The following is a 27,531-nucleotide window of genomic DNA, read 5'->3' as shown; positions in this document are numbered from 1 at the left end:
CTTATTATTATAAATATGGATAGGGTTGACCCGTCTCACGAATGAGACCGTTGCACAGGAGTGTTACTCCATGAAGAAATGTTTTCGGAAATTTAAATTTTGAGTCATTTTTCAAGAAATACAGATAAATTATGGACTTACCTTACAAATTATTGAAATCTGAATTATTATAATAATTGAAACGAGATCTAGCATACATAAACTCAAAACCATAATAGATTACTTCTTAATCATAAATATTCATTAGAAAAGATCACATCAATTTTTCGAGATCTCATATCCGAGTGATTCATAAAAAACATATCAATTTTACATTTAAAAAATTACTTTTTTTTAATCATACAAATATATTAATTTTTATATAAAAATATTCTTTTCGACGCGTCCCTCGTTTCTATAATCCCTTGATTTTCTCGTGTTCTATGAGAACAAACTTCAGTGTGAAAATTGGAGTTGGAAAATTTATTGAAAACAGTACAGAGTGTAATCGGCAGCTCAGAATGAAATTGGGTTCGCGAGGAGGATCTGGTGATGGGAAGTAAAGCTTTGTTAATGGAGATGGAGGGAGCCTGCTAAAAACGGCACCTTTTGGTTCCACTTCTTCTTCTTCTTCTTTTTTGCCTCCCTCTCTCTTATTATTATTATATATATATATTTTTTGGGGAAAATCAAAATCCCAGTACTTGTTTCTGTTTGAGGGATATAGAGAAAGTTTATGGTTTATCGATTTTTTCTGAGTGACTCAAATTGCTGTCCATTTACTTGAATTTACTCTTGTTTTAGGTTTGCTGTGTGAGAGTCTACATATGGACTTCAGAATACTGATGGTGAAATGATGTTAGCAGAAAATGTTGCTGCTAATGGAGCTAGGGAAGCTCCTTAATCATTATACTTGGATTATATTATTGTAATGAATATGTTGGTTGGCATTTTTGCCTTAACTTACGATGCTAACCTCAATCAGAGTTAGCCATAGGGGAGTCCTGGGTTTGATATTTGGTGGAAAATTTGCATCCAGCCATTGTTATAGATATTTTCAGCTGTTGGGTGGGTATAGTAAACTTTATGGAAATCCATTTTCCCGCTATTTATCTATTATTGGTGCAAAGCCAGAAAAGCTACGGTTGAAAGGATCATCTGACTCCATTTTGATGCGAAAGCTTGAAGGGGCTTTGAAAGAGCGTCAACTAGATGAGGCGTGGAAAACTTACCAGGATTTCAAGCGCCTGTATGGTTTCCCCGGCCAGATTCTTGTGTCCAATCTGATAACCGAATTGTCTTATTCAACTGAGTCTAAATGCCTTCGTAGAGCTTTTGATTTAGTTCTTTCTATTTCGACAGAGAAGAAAATTTCCCTGCATCCTGACTTGATGACGAAGCTCGTGCTTTCTTTGGCAAGGTCTCAAATTCCTGTTCGAGCCTCTACCATTTTTAGACTGATGTTAGAGAAAAAAAATCTACCATCACTTGATGTATTACAAACGGTCGTTCTACATTTAGTGAAGACGCAAGTTGGAACTCTTTTAGCTGCAAATATTTTAGGTGAAATTTGTGATTGTTTTCAGAAGTTAAATTTCAGTAAATCACCTCAAACAGAGTTGACAAAGCCCAACGCGACCATTTTTAACCTCGTTCTTGATGCTTGTATGAGGTTTGGATCACCTTTAAAGGGTCAGCAGATTATTGAGCTGATGCCAAAAATAGGAGTTGTTGCGGATTCTCAAACTCTTGTTATTATTGCCCGGATCCATGAAATCAATGGCATGAGAGACGAGTTAAAGAAATTCAAGAACTATATTGACGCAGTTCCAGTCACTTTGATCCGCCATTATCAGCAGTTTTATGACTGTCTGCTGAGCTTGAATTTTAAATTCAATGACATTGATGCTGCTTCTGCTCTCTTGCTGGACATTTCTGGACGTCGCAAGTCAAATGACTCAAATCCGACTCAAAATGGTGAGAGGGCACTACATAAGGTATGTACCGTCTCAATTGCTTCAGACAATATCAAAAAGGAGTTGAGACTTCAGTTTGTACCCGTTCAAGTAAACATGGATTCTGTTTGTAAAGTAGATGGCAAAGAAGAGTTTATCATGCATAAGAACGGAAAATTTGTTCTCAGCAATAAAGGGTTGGCTATGCTCATCATAGGATATAAGATAAGTGGGAGAATTAATGAGCTCTCGAAGCTCCTCATTCGGATTCAGGATATGTTAGTTTCATCTGAAAACAGCACTTTTTGTTCGAATCTAATCCGTTTTTGTATTCATTTGGGATGGCTTGAGACAGCTCATGATATTTTGGAAGATTTGAAATCTGAAAATTATCCTGTATGCAAAGATTCGTATACTTCACTTTTGATGGCTTATTACGATAAAAATATGTTCAAAGAAGCAGAAGGACTAGTAAGGCAAATCAAGAGGATCTGCCCTGATATAAATGTTTCTGATACTATGGTTTTCTCCTCGGATATTTCTAGTAAGTCCGAAGAAACCAGGGCTGCATTTTTTAAAGAGGCCACTTCATTCTTTGAATCAGATTTAGCAGCATCCATTGCCAATAGTATAAGACTAGAGGATCGACCGGTTTTCCTAATGGTGCATGAGTATAATTCGTCTATTTACTTCTTCACAAAGGCCAAAATGATAGGAGATGCCATAATGGCATACCGTAAACTGCAAGATATGAACATCCAGCCCACCACATCAACTTTTTTCTATATGATTTGTGGATATTCTTCGTTGGGAATGTATCGTGAAATCACAATCTTATGGGGTGATATCAAGAAGAGGATGTCGAATCAGAATACAGTATATAACAGAGATCTTTACGAGCTATTGTTGTTAAATTTTATTCGGGGTGGCTATTTCGAAAGGGTCATGGAGCTCATTGGATTTATGTCAAAGAATAGCATGTACCTAGATAAGTGGAACTACAAAGCAGAGTTCTTGATGTTTCACAGGGATCTTTATCGAAGATTAACAATGTCTGATGCTAAAAATGAGGTTCAGAGCCGGAGGATTGAGTATGTTCAGGCATTTAGAAAATGGGTTGGAATTAGTTGAAATCCACAGGAAATTTTGAATAAAATATCAGTCATTGTGGGCTATTTTTTATCATCCTTCATGTGGTAATGAGCACTTGATGTAAGATCCTTGTGCTTTTTGCAGCCAGATAATTACCATATACGTATCATTTCTTGGGTATCATCATTATGGGGCCGGCCGGGGGAATTTTTATTATACCTGACCATAAAGTGTGGTAACTAAAAATAAGTAGTCATTTGTATTGGCCTAACTTTTTTTTTTTTTTTTTGGTGTTATGCAATCGATTAAATTTAACGGCCAAATTGCAAACTTGTTCAAGCACATTTTACACTGAAAGCAATAATAACATTGTTGGATAGTGGGAGGAATGGTGATCACGAACTCAGGTAACAGACCAAGTCTCTATAGTTCACTATGAGCACACATTTGGTTTCTGGAAGGCCAATTACTTTAACCATAAGCTTGCAACATTTAATCAATCTTGATTTTTGTTAGGCTGGTTCACTGATTACCAACAATAGCAATAACAAAGAAGAGATGGAACAATAATGGAAGTAATTATATTAAAATATAATGATTCTGAAGAACAAAGATCTCCCAGATTTGGAATCTGTAACCCTCTAGCCAAGCTAGTACATATCAAAATATTTCATAACTAACTCAACGTCATCCTCATGCTGACTTTTATATTTTTCCCTAAACACGTGTTAACTAAATGGGCTTTTTATGCCTTCTAGTATAAACAAACTTGATATTGGGCTTGGGTTGGTCCTCCAGGTCCCTAACAATACCCTCTCCCTTCAAATTAGCCTTGTCCTCAAGGCTAAAGTGAGGAAACTGAATTGCCATTTCTTCTGCATCCTCCCATGTTGCGTCGTCTGCAGCTTTATCTTTCCATTCAACGAGTACTTGCAACTTGTCTTCAGCGCCCACTTTCTTAGTCCTGGTGGACAATACTTTGTGGGGTTCAAAACCCATAATGAAATCTGTCTCCAACCCCCGCGGAAGTTCCTGCAGTGTATGCCCCGTCCCAACTGCTTGTTTTAACAACGACACATGGAACACCGGATGAACCTTGGACTCCACCGGTAGCTGCAGCTTGTAAGCCATACTGCCCACCTTTGCCAATACTTTAAAAGGTCCATAATACCGGGGAGCTAATTTCTGAAACACCCTCTTACACACCGATTGCTGCCTATGAGGTCTCAGCTTCAAATAAACCAAGTCACCTACCTGGAATGTCATATTTGTCCTTCGAGCATTGGCATATTTGGTCATACTGTTTTGAGCCCGCTGTAGATTATATTTGAGGTGCCGTAAAACCTCATCTCGATCACGCAACTCTTGCCCCACCGCTGCCACCTTCTTCTCCCCAGATAGAAACTGTGTGAGCACAGGGGGTTATCTCCCATACACTGCCATAAAGGGTGTCATTCCGGCCGAAATATGATAGGTAGTATTATACCAATACTCTGCCCAGGGCACCCAGAGAGCCCATGCTTTGGGTTGCTCAGATGAGAAGCATCTTAAGTATGTCTCAAGGCACCGGTTCAACACTTCCGTTTGGCCATCCGATTCTGGGTGGTAGGCCGAACTCATCGCCAATTTCGTGCCATACAATCTGAATAATTCTGTCCAAAAAGAGCTCATGAAAATAGGATCTCGATCACTCACAATAGATCGAGGGACCCCATGTAAACGAACAATTTCCTTGATAAAATGTTCTGCCACTCCTTTAGCATTGAAGGGGTGTTTGAGCAAGATGAAGTGGCTGTATTTGGATAACCTGTCCACCACCACCATTATCACATCAAAGCCCCGCGATTTTGGTAACCCAACTATAAAATCCATGGATACATCTTCCCACACCGCCCCTGGAATAGGAAGGGGTTGTAGCAAGCCGAAAGGTTTCATTGCTTGGTATTTTTGTCTCTGACAAATGTCACATTCCGCCACCATTTTAAGAACATATGCCTTCATTCCCTCCCAATAGAAATTTCCTGCCACCCGTTTTAGTGTACGCAACCCACCGGAATGGCCCCCCGATGGTGTAGTATGACACTCTTCCAATATCTTCTGGACCCAAATAGACCCCTTAGGTAACACCATTCTTCCTTTGTGGAGCAAATTTCCATTGACCAGCGTATAGGGTCCAATGGCATCGGTGGTTGAACCCACCCTCTTCATCACCTGTTGTAACACGGGATCCTGATGTACTGCCTGGCGCAGCCCCTCAAACTCCACCCAGAATGGCAGTGACACATTACATAACTCCGTCGTCTCTTCTCTCCTAGACAATGCATCCGCTGCCCCATTGTGCACTCCCGCCTTGTACTTAATCTCAAATTCATAGCCCATCAATTTGGCCAACCAATGTTGTTGGTTAGGTGTGGTGATTCGTTGATGAAGCAAGGATCGTAATGACTTATGGTCGGTCATCACCACGAACTTGCGACCCAACAAATAAGGACGCCAATGTTGAATAGCCAAGACCAGGGCCATCAATTCTTTTTCATACGTGGATTTGGCCAATGCTCGTTCTGCCAACGCTTTGCTGTAAAAAGCCAAAGGTTTTCCATCTTGAGAAAGAACAGCCCCAATGCCCCTTCCTGAAGCATCACATTCAATTACAAAATCTTTCTCAAAGTTGGGCAGCTGTAGCACAGGGGTGGCACTAAGCACTTCTTTTAGCTCTTCAAAAGCCCGCTCCGCTTCGTCGCTCCATCCGAAATTATTCTTTTTGAGTAAGTCCGTTAGAGGTTTCGCTATCTTCCCATAATTCCTGATGAATTTGCGGTAATACCATGTTAAACCCAAAAATCCTCGCACCCCCTTCACATTTAGAGGTCGCGGCCACGTGCGGATACTGTCGACTTTGCGTGGATCAACTGCTACGCCCAACGCAGAAATGATATGGCCTAGGTACTCCACTTCCTGAAGCCCGAACCCACACTTTTTCTTATTCAACAGTAGCTTCTCCTCCAACATTACATTCAATACCGTTTCAAGATGAATCAAATGTTCATCCCATCCTTTGCTGTAAATCAAAATATCATCAAAGAAAACCAATACGAACTTCCTCAAATAAGGTTGCAATACCTCATTCATTGTGGCTTGGAATGTTGAGGGGGCGTTTTTCAGCCCGAAGGGCATTACAAGGAATTCGTAATGTCCCATATGAGTGCGAAATGCTGTTTTAGGTATGTCAGCGGGCTTGACCCTGATTTGATGGTAACCCGATCGTAAGTCCAGTTTTGAAAAATACACCGCCCCATGCAATTCATCCATTAGCTCATCAATCACCGAAATAGGAAATTTGTCGGAAATGGTGATTTCATTTAATGCCCTGTAATCTACACAAAACCTCCAACTCCCATATTTCTTTTTGACGAGGATTACTGAGCTAGAATAAGGACTTTGGCTTGGTTGTATAACGCCAGCTGCAAGCATCTCTGCCACCAACCTTTCAATCTCATCTTTCTGGCAGTGAGCGTATCTATAAGGTCGTACCTGGGTAGGCCCGCAGCCCTCCTTAATTTGGATGGTATGGTTGTGCCTCCTCTCCGGGGGTAAGCCCTTAGGTTCGACAAACACTTTGGCATACTGCTGTAATAGATGTTGGACCACAACTGATTGAACCGTCTCAGACTCCACTGCTAAACCAGCAGCCCCCTGGTGGTGCATGGAGTACAAAGCAACACAAAATGCAACATCTATGGTCTTAGTAATGGAACGAAGAGAGACCACAGAACGTTGAAGTGTCGGATCCCCTTGTAATATCACATCCTGCCCTCCTTGCTGAAACTGCATTCTCATCTGTCCCCAATTCACCATAACATCTCCCAAAGTTCGTAACCAATCGATCCCGAGAATCACATCCACGCCACCCAACTCAAACAAATACCCGAGGACTGTCAGTTTGCACGCCTCAAGATCCACCCCTAACTGAGGACAAACCCCTTGACAATCTACACGGCACCCGTTACCCAGTAGAACCCCAAAACGCACTGAATCATCAATGGGAAGCCCCATTTTCTCAACCAATTTTCTGGAGACAAAATTGTGGCTAGCACTACTGTCGATCATCACCGAAAATAATGGTAATTCCATAGTTCCATACTCTTTGTGACGTTCGATTTTAGCCTCACTCCCCGTCGTACCTGTCATCTGCTGCGCTTCGTCCAACTCGGTTTCTTCTTCATCCTCGGCCAAAAGTGTTACGCGTAGGGCTTTGTGAGCGCATTTATGTAGAGGATGAAACGGCTTGCCACATCTGAAACACAACCCTTTATCACGACGATGTATATATTCTTGGTGTGAAACAATTTTGCCTTCTCGTGGTTTTAGATTCTCACCCTTGACTACGCTGCCACGATCACCAAACGTTGCTTCGCCCCCGGTAGATGATTGTCGAGGGACATCGAAAGAGTAATGGGTCTGGGTTTTCTGATTCAGCGATCCTCCTCCTTTCTCATATTTTGGGTTGTGGCCCAAATTAGTATTGGGCCTATATTTGTCTCTGTCCCATGGTGGAGAACGGCCCGAAGGCCCATCCCATAGATCTCCCCCTTTGTTTGATCGGACACCCATGGCTGCCGGCCCAATGCGATACTGCCCCTGATTCCCAAATACCTCTTCTTCAATGGCCCGAGCCAAATCCATCGCCTTCAAGATAGTGCGAGGATCGTGGATGCCCATCCGCCGATTGATTTCCTCACGCAATCCCGACAGAAAATATCCCAAACACTGATCCTCCGGTAGATCACCCACCTGAGCCAGTAATATCTCAAACTGTTCAATGTACGCTTCGACCGACTGGGTATCTTGCTTGAGGGAAGAAAGTAAAACAAAAGGGTTCGCCGCTTTCCTCCCTCCATAACGGCGAATCAACTCATGTGAAAATCTGTCCCAAGTGAGGTTCGGGATCTTCATGCGAAGCCACTGGAACCAGTGATATGCTGGTCCCTCCATGTGCATGAGGGCAAGCTTGAGGCGATTATGCAACGGCGTATCATGAAGCTCGAAATATAACTCCGCTCGGCCGAGCCAAGCCCGAGGATCGACCCCATCGAAACCCGGAATATCCACCCTTCGTAACGCTAGACGCATTTCATAGTCTGCACCGCCCCCAATATCGTAACAAGAGCCACCACCTTCCTCTTCGTGCACCCCTCCATCGTTTTCCCCCCGTTTTCGTTGTTTCTCATGGATGAGGGAGAGGTCGCGATCCTCTGTAGTCTTTCCCAATACCCACTGCTCCAAACGGGCATGAGAGTCGGCCATTTTCGCTTGTGCTTCCGCGATCATGGCTACTGCCTTGGTAAGTGAACCAATATTCTTCTGCATCTTGATCATCGATTTCTCCAGAGCTTCCATCTTAGCTTCAGAACGAGTGAGAGCCATCTCTTCCAGGGCAGGTCGGGCCAATTGTTAGGCTGGTTCACTGATTACCAACAATAGCAATAACAAAGAAGAGATGGAACAATAATGGAAGTAATTGTATTAAAATATAATGATTCTGAAGAACAAAGATCTCCCAGATTTGGAATCTGTAACCCCCTAGCCAAGCTAGTACATATCAAAATATTTCATAACTAACTCAATGCCATCCTCATGCTGACTTTTATATTTCCCCCTAAACACGTGTTAACTAAATGGGCTTTTTATGCCTTCTAGTATAAACAAACTTGATATTGGGCTTGGGTTGGTCCTCCAGGCCCCTAACAATTTTTTAGCTTAATTGACAAGTTATTTTATATATCATATTTCTGTCAATTGTTTCCGAGCTTGTGTTTTGTTGGAGCAAATGAGCAATTGAATTTTTAGTGACAGAGAGCAAACCAAATTATTGCTCACAATTTAATCAACTGTTAACACCACACAGAACAATTTAATCATCAGTTCAATCAATTAAAGGATGCACGGGAATTACAGATTACTTTTACAAAGATAGTAACACATCAATGTCAGGTTTTTGGGGACGTAAACTTCGGTTGATTGCAAGAAAACAGCAGAAGCGAAGAGTTGGTTCAACCTCTGTAGACACCTGATGGATCTGCATTTTGCACAATCCATGGATGCTCAAGTAGCTTGTGCAGAGGCAGACGCTGTGAAGAATCCTTGACGAGCATCTGTTGCGAACACAATCAAACAACTATGAACTTAGGCAAAGATCCAAATTTTAAATAGAGTATGAGACAGGGTATGAGTAATCTAAGGTACCTGGCTTATGAGATCTTTGGCAAGTGATGAGACAATAGGCTTTGGGGGGAATTTAAATTCCACCTGGATAATCCTGTACATTAACATAGCCAAAACGTAACACTAAGTAAAGGACAAATTGCACACATCATTTAAATCTTATATCAGAAACAACCTATAATGTACTTTTCAGCAATGTGAATTCTGAAATCATTTACCTTTTATAGGTATCTGAATGTTTTTTCTCTTCGAAAGGGGGCATCCCATACAAAAATTCGTAGCAAAGGACACCAAGACTCCAAATGTCCACACTTGCATCATGCTCCACAGTCTCCACTGTAGAAAAAAATGATGTAAAAGATTAACATCATACTGCATTTTTTAACACGTTCACTTAAAAACGGGGTTTGTCCATCAACTTTAATAACTAACATGGGGTTTGTCCATCAACTTTAATAACTAAAATGCCGAAATGCGCAACATAGTTTTCCCACTAATCCTCAATCATGCACTGATAACACATTCCTGTTAGGAAAAGCATATACCCATCTCGGGTGGAAGATAATCCAGAGTTCCACACATAGTCCGCCTGCGATTGAATGTGTGCACGGACCAACCAAAGTCTGCAATTTTGAGCTCACCCTGACGGAGAACACCAAAGAGAGTGAGAAAAGACAGCAGCACTTCGAGAAAAATTAGAGAAGAAAACAAACAAAAACCAAAAATTACCTGTGCTCCAACCAAAAGATTCTCAGGTTTAATGTCTCGATGAATCACATGTTTTCCATGACAGTATATTAGAGCACGAGCTAATGAAGCAACATACTGTTCAATGCGTCCAATAAACATATGAAAACCATCACATCTCGTCAGATAATAGCTAGAATGTGCACTAACGAAACTGACAGCAAAAGAAATCAGATCTTCCAAGCATTAACTAAACATTTTCTGAGGAAACTACCGCTCAACTAAGGTATATGGTGTGGAAGAGAAGTAGAAAAAACTGGAGAACTGATAGAGGGGACTCACCGTAGCAGCGCGTCTTTCACTAAAATATTTGCACTTCTGCAGCTCTTTGTAGAGTTCTCCCTTGGCAGCATATTCCAAAATCAAATAAACTCGTTTCTGTGGGTAATTGATGACCGTCAAAGTTTTGAACAGATTTTATTTAATGTACGAAATAAAGAAAAGCTTCCATGCCTGGTCATAAAAGTAACCATAGAGTCTTAATATGTTTGGATGTCGAAGATGGCTCTGTATTTCGACTTCACGACGAAGCTGATGCTCGACCTGAGACTGTTTCAGCTGGCTCTTAAATAGCACCTTCAGTGCAACTATGTGATTGCTCTGCTTTCAAGAGGAAAGGGGTTAGTTAATTTGTACAATAAATATTCCAACATTATTCACCAACATTCCCAATTTTTTTTCTAGACAAATACCATTCCTGTAAAAATGAAGTACATTTCGATTTTATTTTTAAAAAGCTCATGATTAGCTTCGGTAGTGAAAAGTTACTATTAGAATCCCCGACCTAAAAGTGTTGCTTGGTCAACAAATCAAATGTTAATGCGCGACATGTTCAACATCTAGTTCCACTCGAATGAAGAAAAGGTGGCATTTTTAACATTAAATGGTCGAGATAAATGGAAGTCATTTATCAGTGTTCAATGAAAGAGAAGCTGCCCGAATTGAGTAGACTCACCCTCTTTTCCCTAGCAAGATATACGTGCCCAAACTTTCCTCTACCAAGAGGCTTTCCTATGTCGAAATCATTGATAGTCCACCTTTTTTCCTCTGCTGTTGTGCTCTCTGATGAAGTCTACAGCAAAAAGGAGAATAATCATATATTCAAGCATTTCTACCAATAGTACACAGATATAGGAAATGCCACTAGAGACTCTAGTTCAAGTACATAAAAACTGATATGAAAGGAATTAATCACCACAATTGCACTTCACGGCAAACAAAAGTTAAATATGGAATTCGAACTTACAACAGTGAATTTCTTAGTTAAATTTATGCTCTATCCCTCAAACGCAATGCGATTCCCTCTGATTTATTTCACTTAAATCAGCCCAGCATAGACAAGCAGTTTTCACAAATGGTACGGAATACATCATAATAAATCTACATGCCAGATCCCAGCCAAATCACCTTTTCTAACAAAAATCAGGCGGCATCATGGAATTGCGAACTCATAATCTTAATTTCTTTGTTTCTCTTGCATTAAACAAAAAAAGATAAACCGAGGCCAGAATGAAGAGCTCAAAAACATCTAAAAACGGCCAATCATCATCCTCTATTCCTTGGTGTCAAATTAATCCTTGCATTCCAAGAACGTCACAAAAATGTCAACGAAAAAAACGGACACGTCCTAAAAACCCTAGCCAAATTTTTTTCAAACAGAAAAGAGCAAAAGGTAGAAAGAATTCCAACTTTATCAGAGAAAAGACACAAGAAATCGCAAAATCCTCGGCATTGTCCATAAACAAAATTTGAAGAGAAGGAAAAAAACAAGGCATGAGATCTCCGAGCAAATTCTGAAAACAAACGACATTGGCTTTAGTACCTTGTATTCTTGCTGAGAATCGGCGATCGCCATTTCCGAAACCACACGCACTCACACGCTCAGAATGTGAGAGAGAAAGCTGGAGAGAATTCGGGGAAGGCGAACGGTGCAGTGCTGATTTTGATTTGAAATTCAAGGGATCGAAAGAAGGTATTTGTATATTTATTATTAATTATTATTATTATTTTTATTTTTATAATTTATGCAACGGTCATATTGCCCACGTGGATGGTTTTGCTTTTCAAAATTTTTCCAGCATAATTTCAAGGGAGGAGCGGTACTTGCTTGCTTACGCCATTACAATTTTGTCCGTAGTTCAACGAACATGTTATTGATTATGCGACATTCGTTACACAAATTAAATATTTTTCTACCCTAAAATTTTTTTAATTTTTTTTTCTTTTCTTTCCTTTATATTTATATCTCAATTATATATACATAAGCTTTAATATTTCTTTTGAAAAATTAAAACCACGGTTTTGAAATGGTTTCTGATCCACAGAACATGCTATATACTATTTTTATTCGATTTTTGGAAATCAAGTTAAAAATCACCCAATGCATCTTGGAAGTAAATCTTTATATAATTTACCACATATATTTGTTATGTATTATATTATATAACATAAAATAGAGCAGATGATTTTATTTCTACATAAAATTAAATTTTACTCTGATTTGAAAATCCGAAATCCATAATTTTGAACTTTGTGTTATTTGATTTTATTATGATATCAATCCCATCATTTCATTTTATTTTATTTCATTAAAATTATGACCATAACAAAGTAAAATATTTAAGATATGTCTTTATATTAAAATTAGTTATGGTGAAATTTTAAAAAAAAATAAGTTTATTTAAATAATAAATTAAATTTTTAAAGACCTCCAAAAAGTTTAATAACCAAATTTATATACCATGACAAATTGACAATCAATATTTTATCTAAAGCTATTCTAACTGATTTGATTGACTGAATTTCTAAAAAGTCATAAGTTATTCTAATTTATTTTTTTATATTTTTAAAGGACAAATCTTTTTCCATGCCAAACAAGCAAATGAACTTCGATTGTTTTCTTGCCCAGCAGCTCGAATTGTATGGAGCATGACCTCTATTGGCAGCAACCTTGGATCAGCTAACTCCTTTGAAGAATGGTGGAACTTTCTGGTCGATTCAGCTGTACACTCTGATGTGGAAACAACAGCTATGGTTTTATTGGGTATATGGCAAAACAGGAATGAAGTAGTTTGGAATTCGAGGCATAAAACAGCAACTCAAATTATTCAAACAGCTCTCGGTCCCAATGGATTACGGCTCATGAAGGAATTCCAGTTACCTCCTCATCCGGACAATCTCATACTACTCTTTGGCAGAAACCACCTACTAATTTCCTCAAATACAACGCGGATGTAGCGATCTTCAATGATCCTCCACGCATGGGGTTTGGATGCTTAAATAGAAACGATTCGGGTGCTTTACTCAATGCCATTCATGGTGCTTTTCTTGGCACTTTCCATTCGACTTTGGCAGAAGCAGTGTGCATTCGTGAGGCGCTAAGTTGGATCAAAGACCTCAATTTATCCAACACCATTATTGAATCTGATGCTTTAATTATCGTGAATGCACTCATGAACGAGACTGAAGATGATTCATGTTTGGGTTTCGTCGTCGAAGACCGTAGATTCCTAATCTGGGAACTACACTCTTGTTCCTGTGTTTTTGTTAGCCGATCAGCGAATCAAGCAGCTCATACTTTAGCTAGGGCCGCTAGTTCTATGACTGGTCGTGATGGCAGGGTTATACCCTCGCCTTCTCTTTTATCTTCTGACTTCTGTATTAGCTTCTGATGTGGTTTAATAATATTCTAGTTTCTCTTCAAAAAAAAAAAAAGCATATATATATTTGTATATATATGTTTTGATTATGAATATTTCTAGTTCATAAAAAAGGTTGTTCCAATTAACCAGTAGTTTTGTTAAACGAAAATTATTGTGCAAAAAATAAATTCAAATATCGGCAAGAAATATAATTCGCACATAAATTTACAAAGCTAAAACTTCCGGTGCCAAACGCAATCCTTGCAAAAATTTGAGAAGATAAATGTGCCAACATATAACTATGACAGTTTGGTAATAGTTGCCGGTGTTCCATTTTTTGGCATAAAAAACGGGGGAAGAAACGATGGAACAGCAAATGCAAACACGAGGCAAAACAATACCAGAACTACAACATACCAAGCCTGATGGGGAATGCCCAGCAAAAGTTCATCACAAACTGCCAAAAAGATCGAGAAAAGGTGAGAAATTCTATAGAATTCAAAAATAAACGAATTCGTGAATACACATTCCAAAAAATGCATGCATGAAACATCTATTGCATCAAGAGAAGCTATTACAAAAGCCGGAGATGAAGACTTGTCATAAAAACCACATACACAGTCGAGCAACAGTTCAAAAGCCTATGTCGAACTTCAAAGACATCGATGAAGCACATAAGGAGTTACGAACAAAGAGAAGGAAGGAAAAAAAAATTGCACTTGGCTGCCCTGCACGACAGTTCATCGTGTGCTAAAAAACCAGCCCCCCCCCCCCCCCTGAAATGCACAAGGAGTAGTATACGAGTTACGGGAAGTGATGAAATGCATATCCATCCCATGCCAAACAGTTCATGCATTAAATCCCACATCCTCTAAAACTGAGATCAGCTAAAAAACCCCCTCTGTATCTAAAAACGTTGCTAGCTGACACTGAATAATGAAAATTACTTAATATATTTGATGTAAATTTGAGAAAACCAAATGCAAAGCCCAGTCATGGAAGCATGTCTAAACCAACTGATGAATGAAATACGCTTCGTTAAAGGTGGAAAGGCGGGTGCTTTGAGATTTTTAAGGATTCGCTCCACATTCCCTGCTTGATGTCATGTTTTGAACATTTTTCATTCCCACTTCAGAACATAATATTCTCACTGTCTCAGGCTAAAAATCAGGCTAAAAAAAAAAACTCGTCCGCCAGAAGTTATATAAGTTTCTTCATAAATACCGGTCTCTCAACTTAAAGAAGTAACAGAACGATGAAATTAACTCAAACAAAACAAAGCAAAAGCTAGTTGCCATATTAATCAATGTAGCAACACAGAAGTTGTAGAAGGATAAAATTTCGCCATTAAAAAGGCAACGATAATCATCAAGACCAAACTGGTCGAGCAACAAATAAAATTTGCCTATAGTTTATTTAGAGAATCAAGTCCCCATTTACATGAAACTCCACAAGTTACATTTACTGAAATGAGAATTTTAGACGTTTGAATTTTTCTTTTAGTTATGATTTTACACAACAATATTTATTTATGCATTTTTTATTCATACATTGTTTGATATTTTTGTGAAATATATTTGGTTTATGTGATATTGTAGTATAATTCACTTTATACATGTGGATTTTTAAAATTTATGCCAAACACGTTTTACTTAGATAAAGAGTGCGCCCCAGGCTCTAGGGCACCCAGACTTTAGTGCGCCTTGCGCCCAATAACCATGTTACAAAGTAGAAACAAAATATTGTAGTACCTATATTGAAGATGACATATTCCTGTTCCAGTTTCCCTGGTATTGCAAGAAACCCCTCAGGCTCAACGTTCACCAGAACGGACATTTCACCCTGTGCAAAAATTTGAGCTGAATAAATTCTCACGCAGCAAGAAAACGAGAAGAAGCATTTATCAATGTTAAAAAACTTGAAAAAACCTGGTCACTAAATGAAGTCACTCCACTCGTCTTGAAAATTAGCTTGTCCGTATTGAGCAATTTTCTTCCTCTTTTTGAGGACAAATTTGGAATACCTCTGTTCAGTTGCAAAGTGAAAGCAGAAGGTATCTGGTATTTGTTTCATCTTGTTATAATACGTTATCAACAAAGTTATGATGACAAATAGAAAGAGATAAACAAGATGCATACAGAAGCTGGATATGATATCTTCATTTCATACCACGTGTATGGTTTCAAGCCTTGCAACTGATAGAGGCGTGCACCATTTTGTAATGGCATCATCTCCCTAAAAAGCTCCTCACCAACACGCAGAACGTTTTGGCTAACCCTGTAAATTTTTAGTGAGATAAATGATATAAAAACAAAGCTAAACTCAGTATTTTCAATTAAGAATCAACCTCATCCTTTCGAAATAATGCTCACGAAAGAAGGTGAATTTCACAGATAAAACATAGAAGCAATCAATCAATAAACAATCCAAAATAGACCCTAATTAATAAGTTACCTAGATAGCTTGAAAATGTCCTGGTAATAGAAAATGTTTCATTAATACTTTGATTTTCAATTGTTCAGATAACAGAAATGGTCCGGTTTCATTGAAGATAATTCTCTATAAAAGCTTTGATGATATTAACACAAGGAAAATCAAAACTTGAAGATAATGAAAAACGTCATAAATTACAAATCTTTTATAAAACAAAATATTGTCCAATCACCACGAGAAATAAAATCTCCCACAGAGCTCGAACTAATAAAAAGCTCCAAGTCATCGACCACTTACCCGCTTCCATGGATGGATGTCGTGCAGCTGAGTATAAAATACAGAAAGATCAACCCGTCAAAGGTGGCTAGCTTCCGCCCAATTTGAAACATGAAAAACTTTTGAAGAACCAGAATCCAGCATAACATAAAAAATGATTCACTAGCTTACTGAGATTCGACTATCTTATTGAATGAATCTCATAAAACGAGTTCTAATGACATATTATCAGATTCCGATTCGATTAGCTCGTTGATTTGATTTATTATTTACGTTCTGATAACAAGTTTTTTTTTTCTCCCAATAAATCGGAGCAATTTTCTTTTCTCTGTTTTTTATTTCGTTTATTATTATTATTATTATTATTATTGTTGTTGTTGTTGTTGTTGTTGTATGGGTATTTCTTTTGAAAATCATTGGTGCTCAATTTTTATCTTTAGTAAATAGTTAAAATCATTATATTTTATTTTGATTTTTCTTAATTCGTACTATCCAAGCTTTAACTAAGTTTTTTTTTTTTAAAAAAAATAGATTTATTTGTATTTATAGATTTATTTATAATTAATATTAAATTACCATTTTAGAGAAGCATTCTTAAAATTTAAATTTATAGTTTTAATATTTGAGATGGTACATGACATAATAATATATATTATGCATTCTGTAAGACAGTTATAAATTGATGTTTTGTAATAATTAATGGTTTCATGTATTTTATATTTTATTATTATAACGAATATAATTTATATATTTTTTCAAAATTTTACTTTTAATTTTTAAAACAAAATTCACGGGATAATTATTTTCAAATTTTAGAGAGTGCAGTTTGAAGTCGTGCACGTGAGTTTACAATTGATGCATTATTAAATCGTTGTATTTTGGTATCGTATTTACTTTCTAATTGTAAAAATATTTTATTTATGTCTTAACGTGTTCAAATTTAAACATATTCGATATGAGTAACACTCCTGTGCAACGGTCTCATTCGTGAGACGGGTCAACCCTATCCATATTTATAATAATAAGTAATACTTTTGACATAAAATGTAATACTTTTTAATGGATAACCCATATAAGAGACCCGTCACACGAATATGACCCGTGCAACGGTTGCATACAAGTGTTTGCCATTCGATATAACTATTTTTATTAATTACTCAACACAATTATTTTATTAATTATTTTTTTTGAAAGAATTATTTTATTAATTATTCATTATAATTACTAAAATATTTTTTTTTATAATTATTGCCGGGTAAAATCATTTATTATCATTATACTGATATTTTTTTTTTACTCTAACAAAATTAAATTAAAAGTGATATTAATTATATTTAAGTTTCTTGTTTAATATTTATTCGGTTGATTATTAAATTATAATTATTTTAAAATATAGAGCAAGTTCTTTGCGAGAGCATGTGTCCACCGAGAGGGATAGGGAAACGCAGTGTTGCTTTGCTTGCTGAATTGAGAATACTAGAAATTTGGCGCAACACTTCTCAAATCCCCGCCTAGAATCTCAGCGATTCGCAAGACCCCAAATCATGGTAAGCGTATGGCGTGTGCATTCTGCAGAATCTCGACTTTATTGTTGGCGAAGCCTTAATTTTCAGCCGATTTATTGAGTATAATTTGTCGTTCCTAAATGTGTGGGTTACAGTTTTCATTCGCAGCTATCAATGATACAGACTCGAGAAACGAGTGGCAACCATTAGCTCCGACAAAAGAAGCGCAGGCAAGAATTTTGTGCTATTGATCCCAATTAACGTTCATGTTTGCATTATCTGGTTTTGTGTAACTCATTTTAGTGTTTTCGTGTTTGAGAACGTGATGGGATTTCATGATCCGGTACTTAATCGTTGCAGTTATTGTGTTGCAAATTTTGAACGTGCTGGGCCAATAATTTTGTGATGTCGATGTTTTTGGGTTAACTTTACAGTTTGAGAAGTGCCCTTGGCTTTAATTTCATTGTAGCATAAAGCGATCACGAAGCTTGGTTTGTTCATTCAAGGAATTTATCTTAACAGAGCTTCCGTGTGCCAACCAGAGTCAATCTCAAGCAGCTTGATAGTATTTTATACACTATTTTTATATTGCTAGCTTATCCAGCTCAATCAACCTAGAACAAATGGTTTTCAATTTTTCAAAATGAGATACCTGAGCTACAAGGATTTTTGCAATCCATCAAGTGGTTGTGACGGGGATCATTTTTCTGCAGTATCTGCTCCGTTGTATTATAGCTATTTTGTCTTATCCACTAGGTATTGGTTGTAAACTTCCATCTCGTTTGTAATTGAACTCTGTTTCCAGGAGTTTCGTTTGTCACAGTTATATCATGATGGACTGTTGAGATTGCAAGCTAAAGACTATGAAAAGGCCCGGGAACTTTTGGAGTCGGTGCTACAAGATCCATTGTTATCAAATGATCAGGTTGTGCGAGCTTTAAGAATCTTCCAACAAATTTTTTTCTTTTGATACCTTTTCTTATTTCATCCCTATTTCTTCTTTTGATTTTTTTCGCTTTACGTTCTTTTGTATGTATGTTTTTTGTTTATTTCAGGTGGAAAATAGTGCTAGTGGTGGTCATCTGTCACAGCTCAGGTAATAAACATTGACAAATAAATTTCCTTTCGAACGGTTTTAATATATATACATATGTATATATATGCTTCTGTGAGGTCATCCATTGGAGATATTTCTTTCAATGGTCACTCCGCATCTATACGGGGGTGTGTTCATTTCATCGTTTGTTTGCTGGGCAGGGATGCCTATGTGTCTTTGTTTTAATAACCAGACAAGTTGTTTGATCCAGCTATCATTTTTCTAATACCAAGTTTGTCCATAGTTGAAATGGCGACGACTATCCCTTTGGCTACCTTGGTTTTATGCAGTCATGGCAGAATTGAGCATATCGCAATTTGGTATCAATTGAGTTTGTTTGAAGCAAGTTACCAGAACTCTGCTTCTGTCAATTCACAATAGGAATTGTTATGATCCATTCGAAGCTTTTTGTTAAACATTTTTTATGACTCAACTTTTTGGTTGCCTGCAGATTCTTGGCACTTAAAAACCTTGGCATGGTCTTTCTTCAACAGGGCCCTACCTGTTATGAGAGTGCTTTGCGGTGCTATCTGCAAGCTGTTGATATTGATGGCAAAGATTCTGTCCTCTGGAACCAGTTAGGTACTCTGTCATGCTCGATGGGGTCTTTAAGCATCTCTCGTTGGGCTTTCGAGCAAGGACTTGTTCGCAGCCCTAATAACTGTAAGCTTATTTTTGTCTTTCCCCACCTTTCACTTTTCACATTTTCATTTAAACGCTACTAATGCCACCTCTATTGAGCCATAAGCCATATCTCCACAAGTTAATTATGGTTTATTGACAAACTGCAGGGAATTGCATGGAGAAACTCTTGGAAGTTCTGATTTCTATTGGTGATGAAGTGGCTTGTCTTTCTGTTTCAAAACTGATACTAAGACATTGGCCATCTCATTCTCGCGCATTGCATGTTAAAAGTACCATCGAGGAGTCTGAACCAATACCATTTACCCCGAGAGGTATAGATAAATTACAACCGAAACATGCACGACTGAAATTTCCAGATAAGAGAAAAGCATCAGATGGGGAATTGGACAATGCCACGGCATGTAAAAAGCTGAAGCGAAAAATTGAAGTTCAACTCTCAGAAGCCTCCTGGATAGCACTTGCTTATGAGCTACTGGAGATCCTACTCCCATTATCAATACCCAGCTCTGAACCAACAATTGAGAGGCAGAAATCTGGGGACGTTAGAGTAAGCATACAGTTGCCTTCATCGACAAAAGTGGCAAGTTTTATTGAGATAAAAGGGTTCACGTGCAAGCCAGGTGGTACAGGCATGCCTGTTGTTGATCATAACTCTACCAATGATAAGGAAGGAACTGTACTCGAAGAACAACCTCAAGAGAGAAGAAGCAGTCGCCTTGAGAGACTTAGAACTCGTAAACCAGGGAAAGAAGAATCAGAACTTTCCACGAATAAGGATCTTTCTAAAGTTGTGAAGCAATATCTAGTACCTTATTTGGTCAGCAGAGCTAGTACTATAAACTGCGAGCACAATTCTAAGGTTTCTTTGGATTGTTCTCAAGAAGCTTCCAATTTGTTAGATTCGGAATCTACTGATGTCATTGCATTTGTTCAGAGTACATACAATAACTGTGGTGCTTACCACGTGAGTCACTTGCTTTTAGAGAAAATTGCAAATAGAGGCATTTTATATCAGGATAGTATTGTGAAAATATTGGACTTGGAGAAGTTGACAAGACTCTGGGGACAGGAAAGAACTCCTGAGTGCAGTCTTTTTCTTTCTGAGCTTTATTATGACATTGGTCTACGGTCTTCTGAAACATCAAAAAAGTGCAGTTTCATGTCAGAGGCATCCTACCATCTTTGCAAAATTATAGAATCTGTAGCCATGGAATTTCCTTTCCATATTACTGGAAGGGATGAGAAAGGAAATTGCAACTTGACAGATGTTTCTGAAAAAAACCTTAATACCGTGATGGACAACAATTCTTTATCAAATTATAACCATTGCTTCTGGATACGTTTTTTCTGGTTAAGTGCACACTTGTCTCAGTTGGAAGGTGACGAGCTAAAAGCTCAAAAGGAATTGTCTGTTGTATTGTCCCTTTTCATGGACAAGGATAAAATGAACTGCCCTTCTGTTCCTATTTGCTTGCCGCACTGCAAAGCCAATAAAAAGCTTTCTATCGATAGGGTTCTTCACGAAGTCAATTTGATTGAGGTTGATTACTTGCTAAAGAAGTCTGTAAATGATATGCTTGAGAAAAATATGCATGCAGAATGTGTTGATCTCCTTGCCCCTCTTTTATTATCAGTAAATGACGTTCATTTTGATGTGTTATGCGCCTCAGGTCATGAAGGTAGAGGGTTTATTCCAATCGAGATATCTGCACTAGATGTTTTAATCGAATCGTGTGAACTGGCAGAACAGATGTACGTTGATGTTTATTTGGGTTGTCATAGAAGGAAACTCCAATTACTTTTAGGTAGAGCTGGTCTGGAAGGCAATTCTACTGGTAACCATGCATATTCTTTTTCTGAAAGTCCATCAAATGAAAGCTTATGGCAGCAGTGGAACCATTCAGTTGCTGAAGAGGTGAAGGCTATATCTCAATCTGCATCAAAAATCAAGAACACCATCAATCCCATTGACTTTATTGTGAGTCATTGTTTTTCAAATTTGTTACTATTTTTAGGTTTTTGTAGAGTATTACGGAAAGCCTTGAATAGGGTTCGGCAACGGATTTAACAACAAACAGCGACTAGATACGCATGATCCATTGAGTTTGGATGACACTTTTCTATCTGAAAGCACGAAATTATTGATTTTAGCTATATGACAATAAATTGTTTGATCTTCCTTTTTGGGCCAATCTTGTTTGTATATCTGGTTTTTGGTTATCTTGTCTATATTTGAACTTCAGAGGTTCCTTGTACTCCTTCAGGGTGCTTCAGTTATTTTGTTCTAAGAAATTAGGCATCCTTTATCATTTTGTTATCCCTTGGATTCTTCCGGTTTACTGGTCGGTTGTTTACAGATATGGGGGAATTACATGCTTATCAATAGTAGATCTGTTTTTTTACTCAGCCCCACTTTTTAGAGTAATTTGTTTGGAGATTTATAGGTTTTATATGCATCTGTGACAGTAGCAAGTTAACCAGGATTATAAATTTTCTTACAAAGGAAACTTAAGTATTATATTCATACCCAACTGGTTTGTGCAACCATTTGCAGGATATGTATGCAAGTATTAATTCATTCACTGATATAAAGTACCAGAAGCTAAGACCAAAATATGTTTATCTTTCAAAATGGACTTTCTGAAATATGGACATTGATGAAAAATTCCAGTGTTGATCAACTATGTGAAACATGCTATCATCCTGACTGTATCTGTGTTGGTAAAAAGGCTGAATAATTTTGTTTTAGCTGGAAATCATTTCTGCCCTTATAGAACTTGTTATTTTGTACATTTATGATCTATATTATTGCCTTATTTGCATGTTATATATTTATATCACTTTGGAAGTTTTTGTTTGAGCTCAGATAATTCTTATTCATATACTGTTCACCATGAGCTAATTTCGTCACTTTCTTTGTTCATGAATTTTCAACAAGTATTTATATTACATAACTTGTTTGTTTAGAGCAATAATTTGAAAATGCTTGAAATTGTTCTGGATACAAAGAGGCATCAGAAATTGCCTTTTATATCAGAACTTAGAGAAATTTTACTGGATTGACATGCTATATTTCCTTACCCTGTTTGACAATATCTTGCAGAACAAAGTTCACATGGAAAATTATTGGTGATATCCAGTGTTTATTGCTAACTCTCATGTGCAATATTGCTAATTTATACTTCTCCAAGAAGTCCTCTGGGATTGGTGTCCCAGATTCAATTGAGCACACTGAAAGATGCTACTTTGTGGATGCTGCTATTGCCTTTTGTAAACTTCAGCACTTGAACTTTAACGCTCCAATCAAGTCTCAGGTGAGCATGTGCCCAGCTTCTACCTCTTATTGCTTTGTTTAATTGGTCCATCATTGCCCCTCTTTTTTCCCTCTCCAATTTACATTCTAATGTTCTTTCATTTTGGGGATCAGACTGAGTTGGTCGTGGCGATTCATGATATGCTCGCGGAGTTCGGTATCTGCTGTTCTCGAGGGACTGATGAAGCAGAAGAAGGAACGTTCTTGAAACTTGCAATTAAGCATCTATTAACCTTAGATATGAAACTTAAATCTAATTTTCACTCTCCTAATAACGGGCAAGAAACAAAGCTCGATCTACGCACTTCCAGCAAAGATCAGTTTACAGAGTCAGAGAAGCTATCCCATGATAGCCCTATCCCAGGATCTCCAAATGTATCTCAACAATCCCATGTTCTTGATAATGAACTGGACAAAAAGGACAGGGATGCAGCTACCACTTCAGAAAACGTATCTGTTGAGAGGTTAAGTTCAGAAAGCACTCCCTCTTCTTTAGATAAAGAGAATCTAGGGCTGAAAAGCAACACTAGTGTTGGTTATGGGTCTGATGGCACACACAGCAAGCAAGAAATAGAGAACAACAATATGATTGAGTGTGGTGATGAATTAGCTGAGGATGAAAGAGAGGAACTTGAGCTTGGCATTGATAATGCTTTGGATCAATGCTTTTACTGTTTGTATGGTTTGAATCTGAGATCAGATTCATCTTGTGAAGAGGATTTGGTAACCCATAAAAACACAAGCCAGGGAGATTATCAGACCAAGGAACAATGTGCTGATGTTTTCCAATATATACTTCCATATGCAAAAGCTTCATCTGTGAGTAGAATTTTCTTGACTCGTCTGTTCTTCCTTTCTGGTTTTCCTGCTTTCAAGATCTTCACATCAATATGGCTTAGTATCCTTTTGTTGTGCTATTATCAAAATATACAGTATAATGCTTCTAGAACTGAACCACTGAATTTACTTTGGTGTACTAAGATGTGTTTGACTTTCAGAGGACTGGGCTGGTTAAACTTCGAAGGGTTCTCAGAACCATACGCAAACATTTTCCCCAACCACCCGATGATGTTTTGGCTGCAAATGCAATTGATAAGTTCTTAGACGATCCTGAATTATGTGAAGATAAGCTCTTGGAGGAGGCTGAATCAAACGGCTTTCTGGATTCCGCTATGAAAATTATGTTTTCAGAGAATTCATTTGGTAAACAACATAGCACGTCATCAGTAGAAAGGTATTATTATATAAGGAGGTTGCCGATTCCATTTAATTTTGTATTACATGAGTATCACTTGGAGCTAAGTTCACTACATCATTAATGTTTTGGTTTCAGTTTTGACCCTTACCTGGAAGTTTATTGCAACTTGTATTATTTTCTCGCCCAGTCCGAGGAAATGAGCGCGACTGATAAATGGGCTGGTTTTGTTCTAACTAATGAAGGAGAAGAATTCGTAGAGCAGAATGCAAATCTATTCAAATATGATTTACTGTATAATCCTATGCGTTTTGAAAGTTGGCAAAAACTTGCCAATTTATATGATGAGGTAATGTTCATGACATTCTTCTTTCCTCATAAAAGGCAAAAGGAGGGAGGTCAAGTGATCCAAGCTTGATAATGCCTAAGTTTATGGTACTTTATCATGCAGGAGGTGGACTTGCTGCTTAATGATGGCAGTAAGCAAATAAATGTTCTGGGTTGGAGGAGAAATTCTAATCTACCTCAGAGAGTTGAGGCAAGTCGAAGAAGGAGCAGAAGGTGTTTATTGATGACTTTGGCTTTGGCTAAGACATCAAGTCAACAGGTTTCATTCCCTTTTTAGCTCTGGCTATTTTTAGATTGTGATGATAAGAACTCCATGCACCTCATGCTGGCTGGCTATTTTGTTCGGTTGAATATTCTCTGCATTGAGGTTGTGTTGTTGGACTATGGATTGTGTTGATTTTGAGCCGATGCCTGTACTAACAATGTTGTACGACTCTTCTCCATTGTTTGCTATGTTTTATTGGTATCAGGGAGAGATACACGAGTTATTGGCATTAGTATACTATGATGGACTTCAGAACGTTGTACCATTCTATGATCAAAGATCGATCATTCCCTTAAAAGGTGCGGAATGGAAGATATTTTGCGAGAATGCTCTGAGTCAATTCAAGAAAGCCTTGAAACACAAGTATCTTTCATCCTCTTGAATCGTCATATCTCAAACGTTTTCTTTCCAGAATCTGATCATGCTCTTTCTGGTTTTGCAGGGAAGATTGGTCTCATCCATTTTATGTGGGGAAACTCTGTGAGAAACTTGGGTACTCTCATGATATAGTGTTCTCGTATTACACCAAGGCTATTGCCTTGAATCCATCAGCTCTAGATCCATTCTACAGGATGCACGCATCACGGCTGAAGTTGCTCTGCAAATGTGGGAAGCAAGATGAAGAGGCCTTAAAGGTTCTAATCTATTACACTTGATGTGATTCTTTTTTCTGAGGACTGTGTATGCCTTTACTTCTCCTATTTATTTGTGGTTTTTTATATTGCTATGAAAATCTGTGTACACATCCTTTTGTAAGGGTGAAAGTGAGGTTACATTCGCATAAAGAATCCATAGAAATGATTTTTCTTGTGAGCTCTTAGTTGAATTTTTGTGATCTTTGATTGATCAGTGTCCACAGCTATTTGTGATTATTTGATTACTTCTAAGAGCCTAAGACATTGTGGTGTTGATCCGTAACCTGTGTTCCAGGTAGTTGCGGCGCATTCCTTTGTTCGGTCAACCAAGGAATCTGTGATGAATATTTTCAGTGGACTTGGTTGTGAAAATTCCAAGTCATCAATGTATGTTGAGGATGGAAGTTCTTGTACCAATTCCGAGCTAGTTGGACTCCATCAATTTGAGAAGATATGGAATCTGCTTTACAGTGACTGCCTTACTGCCCTAGAAACTTGCGTGGAAGGAGACCTCAAACATTTCCATAAAGCCAGATATATGCTATCTCAAGGGTTGTACCGGAGAGGTGGACCTGGGGATCTAGAGAAAGCAAAGGAGGAGCTTTCTTTCTGCTTCAAGTCATCATCTCGCTCTTCATTTACGATAAACATGTGGGAGATTGACAGCATGGTAAAGTAAGGAAGGTACAGAAATCATGCGCATGCCAGCTATAATATCAATATTGAAGCTTATTATGTTGCATCTCTGAATAGGTCTTAAGCATCCAAGGTCCCAAAGGAGTATCAGAAAACTTATAGTGTTTAACAGAAGGGCTAGAAAGTTAAGGGTTGAGACATCACTCTGATAAAATTGAAATTTAGCTGGCATATCACCATCTTTTTCAACCTAATCATAATTTTTCCATCAATTAGGTGGTGGTTAATTCATTAGTTTCAATCTTTGCAAACTCACTCCAATTGTACAACATGGCATCCATCATGCTTTTAATATCATTTACTTGTATTATATTTTTATTCTTTGTAATACAGGCGCAAGACTCAAGGTCCTTGTGGGAACAGGCGAGTTCTTGAAGTTCACTTAGCAGAGAGTTCTCGAAAAAGTCATAACTTGCATTAGGAAGTACACACTGTTTTATTTGAAGTTGCTGGAGGAGACTGAAGATATCTCTACCCTTGATCGAGCTTATATCTTTCTTCGGGTTGATAAAAGGGTATTGCATCTTGATGCCTCTGGATTACAATAATATTCTTGCATTTACCAGAGTAATGGGTGCTAGCAGAGAGGAACATTGTTTAGAAATTCTTTAAAATTGTGACCGTCCCCCAACCAGTATTGTAGTGGCTGTATTATGAAGAAGAGGCTGCAATGATTCAGCAAAGTGGTCCACCATACTGCGACAGAGTAACTAGTGACTGTTTTTGAAGAATTTATGTGCATAATTGCCAAAACAATTTTTGATATGTTTGTTAAAAAAGAAAAAATCTGTTTCAAACGATCGTATGGAGCCTTCTTTTTTCCAACCTCATTCCCCAGTTTTGGATACACGAGTGCACAACATCTGTGGCCATGTGATGTCTTGGCGTGGCCATGGAAAAGTAACCTATGTGTTTTTACAATTGTTGCTGTGAACAATAATGTGGCAGAGTGAGTTCCATTGTGGAATATTTTCATAGAGCCAGAACAACGTGCTTTTAGGTGAATTTTAGATGAAAGGAAATGAGATAAAACTTCGAAATTCATTTTCTTTGTATCGCCTCCCCTCTTTAGGTTATCCTCCAGTGAATGTGCCACATGTTTGTGATGATTTTACTTTGTTTCCTCATTTCTATAGAATGCCATGAAAGTACTTTGGCATGGAAACGCATGGAGATCAAGTGTTTGAGATGTTTCCACTAATTAGGGTATCCATAGGAAAATCCAGATTGATGTTCACTTTACCGTACACAAATGTTTATTTTAATTAGCCGTCTATAAATCTTACCGTAAATAGGTGAAAATGATTTTACAGTAAATATTTATTCTGGAAACTGTTGCGTCTAACTCAGAGGTTAATGCAGTTCTCCTTGTGCCTAGAAGATCTGGTTCCATTGGCTCTCATGAGGTACATCAAGGCCTTGACCATGTGTATATCTCAAGCTGGTCCTGGCTCTGATGCTACTACCGAATCCATTGAGCATTTGCTG

At 37.9% G+C, this 27,531-nt stretch overlaps 4 protein-coding genes across 7 annotated transcripts; 2 read left to right on the top strand and 2 right to left on the bottom strand.

The window, feature by feature from the left end:
- Positions 1-273: 273 nt before the first annotated feature.
- LOC140870956 (pentatricopeptide repeat-containing protein At4g17616) lies at positions 274-3,345 on the top strand. Its single transcript, XM_073273381.1, has 2 exons — positions 274-591; positions 784-3,345. Exon 2 carries the CDS (start codon positions 948-950, stop codon positions 3,063-3,065), a length of 2,118 nt encoding a protein of 705 aa, XP_073129482.1. The 5' UTR covers positions 274-591; positions 784-947; the 3' UTR covers positions 3,066-3,345.
- Positions 3,346-8,882: 5,537 nt separating this feature from the next.
- Positions 8,883-11,939, bottom strand: LOC140870949 (serine/threonine-protein kinase Aurora-2). The gene is made up of 9 exons (XM_073273369.1): positions 11,818-11,939; positions 10,951-11,067; positions 10,449-10,595; positions 10,278-10,373; positions 9,978-10,073; positions 9,794-9,890; positions 9,467-9,584; positions 9,270-9,342; positions 8,883-9,178 (listed from the first exon to the last, which is right to left on the bottom strand). The coding sequence occupies exons 1-9, from the start codon at positions 11,848-11,850 to the stop codon at positions 9,077-9,079; spliced, it is 879 nt and encodes a 292-aa protein (XP_073129470.1). The 5' UTR covers positions 11,851-11,939; the 3' UTR covers positions 8,883-9,076.
- LOC140870950 (uncharacterized) lies at positions 10,959-16,620 on the bottom strand. 2 transcript variants are annotated; one of them, XM_073273371.1, is made up of 6 exons: positions 16,367-16,620; positions 15,775-15,913; positions 15,565-15,693; positions 15,388-15,478; positions 14,054-14,093; positions 10,959-11,067 (listed from the first exon to the last, which is right to left on the bottom strand). In XM_073273371.1, coding segments are annotated over exons 1-6 (528 nt in total). In that variant the 5' UTR covers positions 16,495-16,620; the 3' UTR covers positions 10,959-11,066. The 2 variants fall into 2 exon arrangements, with proteins under 2 accessions (XP_073129472.1, XP_073129471.1); XM_073273370.1 differs by lacking the exon at positions 10,959-11,067 and having other exon boundaries at positions 13,844-14,093; positions 16,367-16,619.
- Positions 16,621-17,756: 1,136 nt separating this feature from the next.
- Positions 17,757-27,169, top strand: LOC140870908 (calcineurin-binding protein 1-like). 3 transcript variants are annotated; one of them, XM_073273312.1, is made up of 15 exons: positions 17,757-17,892; positions 18,006-18,080; positions 18,656-18,775; positions 18,906-18,946; positions 19,398-19,609; positions 19,738-21,569; positions 22,783-22,905; positions 23,019-23,723; positions 23,903-24,138; positions 24,238-24,448; positions 24,551-24,706; positions 24,918-25,075; positions 25,155-25,347; positions 25,643-26,022; positions 26,377-27,169. In XM_073273312.1, exons 1-15 carry the CDS (start codon positions 17,890-17,892, stop codon positions 26,462-26,464), a joined length of 4,533 nt encoding a protein of 1,510 aa, XP_073129413.1. In that variant the 5' UTR covers positions 17,757-17,889; the 3' UTR covers positions 26,465-27,169. The 3 variants fall into 3 exon arrangements, 2 of the variants coding, with proteins under 2 accessions (XP_073129413.1, XP_073129414.1); XM_073273313.1 differs by having other exon boundaries at positions 25,643-26,031; XR_012147569.1 differs by lacking the exon at positions 26,377-27,169 and having other exon boundaries at positions 24,918-25,011; positions 25,643-25,781.
- Positions 27,170-27,531: the final 362 nt, after the last annotated feature.

This window comes from Henckelia pumila, unplaced genomic scaffold (assembly GCF_033568475.1).
Source record: "Henckelia pumila isolate YLH828 unplaced genomic scaffold, ASM3356847v2 CTG_298:::fragment_3, whole genome shotgun sequence".
NCBI lineage: Eukaryota > Viridiplantae > Streptophyta > Magnoliopsida > Lamiales > Gesneriaceae > Henckelia > Henckelia pumila.
This window is presented reverse-complemented; position numbering and strand designations above follow the sequence as displayed.

Coding starts and splice junctions, on each gene's coding strand:
- LOC140870956 (XM_073273381.1), top strand. CDS start 948: ATGCTAACCTCAATCAGAGTTAGCCATAGGGGAGTCCTGGGTTTGATA.
- LOC140870949 (XM_073273369.1), bottom strand. CDS start 11,850: ATGGCGATCGCCGATTCTCAGCAAGAATACAAG. Junction 11,068..11,817: donor ATTCTCAGCAAGAATACAAG/GTACTAAAGCCA, acceptor TTTTTGCTGTAG/ACTTCATCAGAGAGCACAAC. Junction 9,343..9,466: donor CATTCAGATACCTATAAAAG/GTAAATGATTTC, acceptor GTTAATGTACAG/GATTATCCAGGTGGAATTTA.
- LOC140870950 (XM_073273370.1), bottom strand. CDS start 16,494: ATGTTATGCTGGATTCTGGTTCTTCAAAAGTTTTTCATGTTTCAAATT. Junction 15,914..16,366: donor ACATCCATCCATGGAAGCGG/GTAAGTGGTCGA, acceptor AAAAATTTACAG/GGTTAGCCAAAACGTTCTGC. Junction 14,094..15,387: donor ATATGTCATCTTCAATATAG/GTACTACAATAT, acceptor TCTTTTTGGCAG/TTTGTGATGAACTTTTGCTG.
- LOC140870908 (XM_073273312.1), top strand. Junction 18,776..18,905: donor CATTGTTATCAAATGATCAG/GTTGTGCGAGCT, acceptor TGTTTATTTCAG/GTGGAAAATAGTGCTAGTGG. Junction 25,348..25,642: donor AAGATGAAGAGGCCTTAAAG/GTTCTAATCTAT, acceptor CCTGTGTTCCAG/GTAGTTGCGGCGCATTCCTT.